The sequence below is a fragment of the Musa acuminata genome, chromosome BXJ3-7 (genome assembly GCF_036884655.1).
Source record: "Musa acuminata AAA Group cultivar baxijiao chromosome BXJ3-7, Cavendish_Baxijiao_AAA, whole genome shotgun sequence".
NCBI classification, from domain to species: Eukaryota; Viridiplantae; Streptophyta; class Magnoliopsida; order Zingiberales; family Musaceae; genus Musa; species Musa acuminata.
This window is the reverse complement of record NC_088355.1, coordinates 618269-626668: the sequence shown is the minus strand read 5'-3', so window position 1 is coordinate 626668 and position 8400 is coordinate 618269. Positions and strand designations below refer to the sequence as shown.

General features: G+C 44.2%; 2 protein-coding genes and 1 long non-coding RNA gene across 3 annotated transcripts; 1 reads left to right on the top strand and 2 right to left on the bottom strand.

Annotated features, from left to right (window-relative positions):
* Positions 1–775: 775 nt before the first annotated feature.
* Positions 776–1550, bottom strand: LOC135642201 (ocs element-binding factor 1-like). The gene has a single exon (XM_065158138.1). It carries the CDS (start codon positions 1457–1459, stop codon positions 1028–1030), a length of 432 nt encoding a protein of 143 aa, XP_065014210.1. The 5' UTR covers positions 1460–1550; the 3' UTR covers positions 776–1027.
* A 2137-nt stretch (positions 1551–3687) lies between these two features.
* LOC135642058 (uncharacterized) lies at positions 3688–4701 on the bottom strand. The gene is made up of 2 exons (XR_010497860.1): positions 4187–4701; positions 3688–4102 (listed from the first exon to the last, which is right to left on the bottom strand). It is a non-coding gene; the product is annotated as an uncharacterized LOC135642058 (long non-coding RNA).
* A 2368-nt stretch (positions 4702–7069) lies between these two features.
* Positions 7070–7846, top strand: LOC103990987 (putative glycine-rich cell wall structural protein 1). The gene has a single exon (XM_009410319.3). The coding sequence runs from the start codon at positions 7169–7171 to the stop codon at positions 7601–7603; it is 435 nt and encodes a 144-aa protein (XP_009408594.2). The 5' UTR covers positions 7070–7168; the 3' UTR covers positions 7604–7846.
* Positions 7847–8400: the final 554 nt, after the last annotated feature.

Here is an 8400-nt window from a genome sequence, read left to right as displayed (position 1 = left end):
ATTCATTCATTCTCATATCGAAGAATATTATATATTATGTTATTTTTTAATGAGTGAAAATACTACTAGATTCAAGTGAGATGATCGGTTAAACGACGGTGGGTTAATCGAGTCATCGGAACTGTTGCGACTTATGCTACGATAGGAGCCATGAAATGGGAACGAGAAGGGGGATTCATATCAGAACCCCAACTTTAATCACATCAATAAGCTAGACTGGTCTCTAAACTGCCAAAAATGTCGACTTCAAGTGGAAAATGGACATTGCTTTCACCACCATCGAAGACAAACATGGTGCCGAGTAGCTCAATTTACAATTTGGCATGCTCCTCTTCTTTCGACGTGGCAATTGCGATGGCCGATCAACAAAAAACCAAAGTTGGATTGTGAAGCAATCCATTCAGTAATAATTTATTATTATTATTATTATTATTATTATTATTATTATTATTATTATTATATCACCAGATAGAACTGATTAATTATTGTCCGCCATGACGTATGATCAACCACCACCCAACGCGGGGATGGCCTTCCCGGCCGGGGAGGCCGCTCTGCTGCGTCGGGTGGCACGGGGATCAGCCACTGCGGCGAAAGAGTGAGGTGGGCTTCGTTCATGCGGGGCCATGCGAGGCTACAGTTGATGTGGGACCCACGTCGTTTAGCCAACGGGAAGCCGCTCTACCTCGTTACGGCACCATCCACCTCCGGCGTGAGAGTAAGTTGTGCTCGTCGATGCGGGCCCCGTCGTTGACTTCCAGCATTAAAAAAAAAGAAAAAAGAAAGTTCGTCAAGTACGTCGCCGGTCCACTCGTGATGTGATTTTGGAGTTTCACTTCGGCTTAATGGCGATATGATTTGATTTCTAGGAACAGGAGGAGGAGGAGGATGAAGTAAATTAAATTTAGTGGAAGCAACTCTCATCGTTCCTTGAGAAGGGAAGACATCGCCCTCTGCTAGCCACTGAAGAAGAAAAAGAACCGGGAAATCGATGCCGGCTCCTCATGCAAATGCTTCATCGTACGGCTTAGACAATCAACGATGCCCAAGCTAGCTCGTGGTGGGCGCCGAGAGGAGGCGGCGCAACCAGGCGGTGAAACTGGCAGAGGGCCACCTCGCGGCGGAGATCCGCGAGCCGCCGGCACAGGGCGGAGGCCTCGGCGCGGAGGCGGTCGTTGTCCTGTCGGAGAAGGAGACAGCGGCGAGCGAGGCCGCCGAGGCGGTCCGCTAGCTCGTGGTTCTGGGACCGGAGTCGGCCCGCCTGGCCGCGGAGTTCCTCTAGGTGGCGTTGCTTCCGCGCTCGGGAGCGGCGGGCGGACTCGCGGTTGGAGATCATGCGGCGGAGCCGCCGCCGCTCGTCCGGGGAGACGGCCGATAGGTTCTGCTCGGGCTCCGCTGGACCAGACCACGATGGCCTGAAGCCGACGAGCACGGACGCTTGGTTTACGAGCGGCACCATCGTGATCTCGGCAACCGACGGGTGCTAACAACAGCAGCAAGAGGAGAGGAGAGAGAGAACGAGCGAGAAAAGGGAAGAAAGGCAGATGCGTGGGTCGAGATTTAAAAGGCCAAAAGGAAGGTGACCCAGAGGATTGGTGCAGGGAATGTGACGTGGTGGGCGGTGGGTGGGGCTGAGTACTGATGCGGGTGTCATTCGCATGTCATGATGCGCACAGTGGGTCATGGGGAAAGGAAGGTTTTAGCGCGTCGTGATTCGTGAGTCTTGGGTAAGAAGGGCTCGGATTCGACCGACGGCTAAGTAAGGCATAAGCACCAAATTTTGACTACGTAATAGCCGAGAAAGTAAGCTTGCTTATGTTACTCTAATATCTTTCTATTTTCCAAAATGATCTATAGATCATCCGACGACTATGTTTCGCCAGCAACATGAACACTTCGTTTAGCAATTATTTGGACAAACCCGTGCACTAATCCTTCTACACATTTTCTAATCTACCTATGGTGCTTCTTGTCCCCTCACTGATGAAGCTAGGTTCTCAAGTCCTCTTTATACTCCAAAGAGCTACTGACGGGGAGAGAGAGAGAGAGAGAGCGATTGTTGCTGCACAAGGTGTACTGCAGAGATCGCCCTCTCATGCGTCGTCTGTCATCCAAAACTCATGATAGTTATCATCAAACCCAGGAGTGAATTAAGCCGAATAAAATTGCCTAATATTCCTATATATTTATCTTAATTCATTCACCAAAAAAAAAAGTAAAAGAAAATGAGTCGATTCCAACTTTTATCTTAACCTGAAAACTGCACCTCGCAGGGACACCATAAAGCTACACAAGAAGAAGTCTCATAATTAACACAGAAAGATTCCATTACTCACACGAGATCAACATGAAAGATGCGAGGACATCACCGAAACGATTTGCTTTAGTTTCTGAGGATTAGAAAGAACTTGCTTTCGGTACCGAGGCCTCTCTTTTCCCTGCTAGAAGGCATGCCAACCACACCGTTGCAAAACGGAGCACTGTAAACTAGCTGCCATTGCAGTACTAGAGGGAAGGAGACATGAACGAAAAGTACCGATCCGAAGCACGTTGGATCAATCTGCTGTCCTTTAGGTGAGTTTATTATAGGAACAGTAGTTTATCTTTAAGCATCCTTCGAAGGCATACTCCACGTTTTCCATGGAATCTCCACTCTTCTAGAGCGAGAAGGGACAGGTGTTTGATGTTTACGAAAGCAAGATAAACATGGGATGCTGAATACTTCACTCTTTTACTCTCTTTATTATTATTATTATTATTAGAAACCCTTGCAACAGATACATGTCACTGAAGAAAATAATGTCTTCAGAGGAGCTTTCTTTCGTTTCTAAAATGAGGACCTGATTCTTTTCTCCTCCTGTTTGCATATAATTAGGTATGTCATGCTGTTTATAAGCATCTATGCTGAACCTAATTGTATGGTGTTAACTAAATTTCAATTCAGATAAATCAGATGATGAGTAAAAGAAGTAGGTTCATGTACTTTGGCTGATGTATATATTCATGAAATCCAGAATGGCAATTATTCTGTGAGCCTAATTATGTAGGTGCATCAGATGATCTTTGTAAGATCAAAAGATCATCGAACGAATTGGAAGGATACATTATTCTTTAACATCAAGAATTCGGTCCAAAAGAGTGCTTCCTTAAGAGTAAGACGATTAAAATGCTGGAATGGAAAGATCCATCCCAATCACCAACACCTCCAATCACTTGACCAGACGAGCTGCCAAAATCTTTCCTCCTTCATAAGTCGACAACCAAGGTTGAGTACGACGATTGAAGTCTTCAATATGGCATGCATTATATACTTCAGGAAGAGAAAGGGAATAAAAACAAGTGACTCAAAACAGAGTTCGGTGAATTGTCACCTTCAAAATTCCTGTAGGGAATGGACAACTTGTGAAGCATGTCGATGGAAGACAGTCTGATTCAACATGTATCTAATGGCGCTGAAAGCGATGTGACAACCATGTTGTGACGAGCAAGAAAAGGACCGGCACCTAATTATTTTTGACTATGCGTGCCTTATAGTACTGAAACCTAGATTTCTTTTTCCGTCGAGGTCATAGTCTTGTAAAAGCGAAACGTTTGCAGCATGAGAAATATCCATGGAAGAATTTCTTGGGATACTCTTGAAATTTATATAAGTCAAATCAAGAATCCCAGCACGAAAGAGGAGCCAACTTGTAGACGAAAGCTTAGTATCGTGATATTATCATGAGGAAAGAGTGATTTAGAGCATCTACTTGGCTGCTATGATGCTTTAGAATCACTTATGAAACATGCATGCATCCATGTCTATTTGTCCAAAAGAGGATTGTGCAGGAGTGCAACGAGGCTGATGAACATATCAGAGTCAGAGTGGGCGCTCATCATGCCATAGCTGAAGGTGGTGGCGCTTCTGGCCTCCGTTCAAGCGACGGCGGAGGGGGCGAAGGGACAACTTGTGCCTTGAACGTGTTTCCGGCAGGCGGTGGTGGAAGATACAGCCTCCTCCAGCTTTGGGTCCATGACCCTGTCAGGCGGCGAATGGAATATTCCTCGAGCTCTCGCCCTCTTCCATCATCTTCAGCTTTGGCTGATGCCTTTCCAACATCATCTGACACCCACAAAACTCGCCAATGTTTCAACCAGTCACCGAAGAATCAGTCTAAATCTTACAACATGTGCAGAAGATACTGACTCAAAACTAGGGTTAGCAGAAGGATACTGAGGAGGAAGTCGATGCATTTCGTCCTAGAACCAGCCATCTCAAAGAGCTACCGAGAAGAAGAGGGAATGAGGACATTGAACAGGAGTGGATGTTTACTTGTAATAGTGAATGGCTCAACCGAAGCGGCGAGAACAGCCATTAATAGCTGCAGCGACGCGACTTCGGTGCTTCTTCCTCTGCTCTAAAATCGTACCCAGTTGACGGGCATCGATGACGTCGCCGTGGGTCCCTCACAAGGAGGAGTTCAACATGGACGCGACAGGTGGCTTATTGTTCGCGGGACCCATGGCTTACATCCAACGGAAAGAGACCTTTCCGTGGTTGGTCGCGTGGCCGAGACACCGTTGCTGCACCCTCGAGGTTTGACTTCGTCAACGTCGAGGACTTGTTCCGGTCATCGTGCCGTCCCCAATAGTGCTCGGTTTTATAATTCGTCGGAGGAAAGAGGGCAGCTAAGCTTACAGAGATCGAGGTGGAAAGGACAGCAAAAGTAGAGGTCGACGGGTTCAAAATATACATACACACGCATCGAATACTACTACATCTCACATGCATATCTGCTAAACACGTGAAATCTCTTAATAGCCGAAGACGATAAGCTTCTCCAGGCAAAAGATCCCATCCAAGAAGAAGCCAACCTCGCCATGCTGCATTCTGTCAGGGCTCTGCGCCTCCCGCATGGAGAGCAGCGCAGACCAGCCAATAAAAAACTGCAAGTAGACATGCAGCAAGGATGTGATCACTGATATCTTCTGCATTACCACAGTATGGAGGATGCCTTCATGTGTCGACCAAGCAAAGAACCGCAGTCTGCGAGGGCGTAGTGCCTCAGCGTATCTTGAGCTTTACACCAGATACCAAAGATATAGGCATCGACCCTCCGTAAGTATAAGAACTTTGTTGAGATGTGTTAAGGCATAGGATTGGGCTGCAAATCTATTTGTCAGGTCCATCAGACAAGGCCATCTGTGGAAGCAGAGAGAATGACTCCATCAGCACTTTCAGGCTTAGTGGAGAAGGAAAAGCAAACATCAAACCGATGGACGGTAATGAAACACGAAGTTATATTCTCTATCTGGTACTTTCATTTATATTCCTTACGACATGAGAAGATCGAACATCTCCGAAAAGTTTCCCTTGGGTTTGGCAATGAAACACAAAGTTATAGACCTATCTGCTCTACTTAAGAATTCCTCTTACAATTTGCTAATATTCATACTATCACAATTATAAGGCAACAAATGTGTTAAAAGCATTCCATGATCCTTCCTATCTGCTGCTTGAATCAGTGTTGTCCAATTTGTTATCCTCCCTCATAAACCAGCCTTGAGCATTGCATGTAGCAGCAGAACCACGAAAAAAATGAAACAAATACTACATGGATGGCAATGTAATATACCAAAAAAAAGGGTGCAATTATATTCATTTTTCTTTGGGCAGATATAGATCTTAATTGGGATGGATAGGAAGAGGGGATCATGATGCATTTATGAGACCAGTGATCAACTAGTCCTGGCAAGAATGTGAACACCTTTAATCTGTGTCCCTCTTTCTGTCATCCACTTGTGAAGTGAGAATGGGTGGGATACAGCAAGGTGTGGCAGCCTGGAATTAGATGTGGGTGGTTGATTCCCAACCACCACAATTCAAGAAGAAAGAAAGGCATCACAAAAGCATTGCAAGATTGGATGTGTCTTTTTGACAAACACTTGGAGATGAGGTCTATATTTTACATGGAATCCAAAGGAAAAAAAGTAAGTCAACAAATTAGAAAGAAAGTAGACAAAGTTGTCTCTCCACTCGAGGAAGAGGAAGAGGAAGAGGAAGAGGGAGAGGATTACTGCTTGGCATGGTTGGCCAAATTACACGAGAAAAAAAATCAACCAATATAATTTTATTATTTATATTGTACGTAAAAAATATTATGAAAATTATTTAATGGTCGCTTATTCATGATAATAAATTAATTGTTAGGATAATATTTCATAGATGATTAAATAATAATCTTACGTTACTAACGACTAGAAGAGTCAACCGACTATATATTGAATTTAGTCCACAGCCTAATAAGCTTAAGCTATTGAGTTCATCCACATACCTATATATCGAGATTAATTAGGCTGTGGACTAAATTGTGTGATACCGGTTCTTGTAGAACAGCACATAGATTGTGTGATACCGGTTCTTGTAGAACAGAACATAGATTGTGTGATACCGGTTCTTGTAGAACAGCACATAAATTGAGTTCATTCAGATACCTATCACACAAGCTTAAGCTTATAGATTAGGCTTAATCTATAAGCCTAATAAGCTTAAGCCATATAACTTTGACTAACCGGTTCTTGTCGAACAGCACATAGATTGTGTGACACCGAGCTCCTTCAAGTACCATTGGGTGCTTGCTTTCAACAAAACAATGGTCGATCTACTTTCTAGATTCGCATGCACATACATAAAGTGAGAGGAATAGTAGATTGCCAATCAGTTGTTTTATTCATAGGGAGGGCGTGTGGGGGAAAGGAATAGTAGGTTTGCAGTGTACCATAAAAGATTTATAAGATAATCTCTGTGATCAGTGGGACACAAAAATAATCAAGCTTAAGTGGTTGCTCCCTATTAAAATTATAGTACTTATATATATATATATATATATATCTTTAAAAATTGCAATATATATACTTATAATATTAAAGACAAAGTAATGCCATTGTGAGATAGATTTACATGTCTGAACCATAGTAGATCTTTGTCAATGTCAACAACAGTTCTTCCTTCGAATGCGCATTCAACATTCTCTCTCTCTCTCTCTCTCTCTCTCTCTCTCTCCCCCACTATAAACCATCGCTTTCTACTCTAGAACATGAACTCCCGTATCAGATTCCATAGCCAAGCTAAAACCACAAATATATAGTAGAAAAGCCGAGAGAGAGAGAGAGAGTGTGTGTGTGAACCATGAAGAAAACTAGCCTTCTCTTCTCCCTTCTCTTCCTCGCTGCCGCCGCCACGTTCTGCTCTGCTGCACGCGACCTGGACGCGGAGCTAGCCAAGGGCAAGGGCCACGGTGGCGGCGGCGGTGGCGGAGCGGGCATCCCTGGGTTCGGCTCCGATCCGGGCGGGTTCTTTGGCCCCGGCGGCGGGTTCAACGTCCCCGGGTTCGGTGGCGGGTGGGGCGCGGGCTTCGGCGGTCCCTCCGGCGGGCACGCGCGCGGCGGGGTGGTGCGGCCCTCCGTCGTGTGCTCCGACAAGGGTCCCTGCTACAAGAAGCGGGTGACGTGCCCCGCGAAGTGTTTCTCCTCCTTCAGCCGGTCCGGCAAGGGCTACGGAGGCGGCGGCGGTGGTGGAGGGTGCACCATCGACTGCAAGAAGCGGTGCGTCGCCTACTGCTGAGCGTTTGCTGCCTTCACGCGTTTCCCCCCTTCTGTGCAGTATGTAGTCCGTATGTATTACATCGAACGTTATCTTCCCTTCGCTGCAGCATATTGGTACGTGAGACTAGTAATATGGTAATGGCATGTGCTCTGTGTTATCACTTCAGGTTGGCTCTTAATTATGAAGACAATAGTTATGTATGGATTATTACATATTTATACATATATGATGGATGATAGAAGACAAGTGTCCTTAGTTTCATCGAGTCTCCACTAATAAACTGAAGCAGATCGACAAATCATTGGCTTTCGTTTATCTTGTGAGGCTTTGTTAATGGTGATGAGAATAAATAGCTTCATCTTGCTGCAACATTTACTGTTCCTCATGTTTTCTTTTCCTATATATTATTTCTGGTGAAGCAAGCGTTTTCGAGAACGGTCCATTTTTAGATTCATTTTGTATCCTCGATAAATTGGCTGTATCATCATCTCTATAATGCTAGATCGGCAGAGAGGTATGATTGGATTCAAACACTAATTTGGTGCTAGACTTGATCTCACCTCTTATAATTAAAATTAAGAACAAATATGCTATGATTGATCAGACCCCTTAATAATCGAATATGCTAGGGAGCAATATATATATATATATATATTAAATTTTGAGAGCATGGGATCATCGTATGTCTTAATTAAGAAATATTGTCTCTCAAATTATTGATTTATAGTAATTCATAGTAATAATTCATAGAAAAATTTAATAATCCCTTATAAAATAAATTTTACTTAACCTAAAAATTCATCTAAATTTCATCA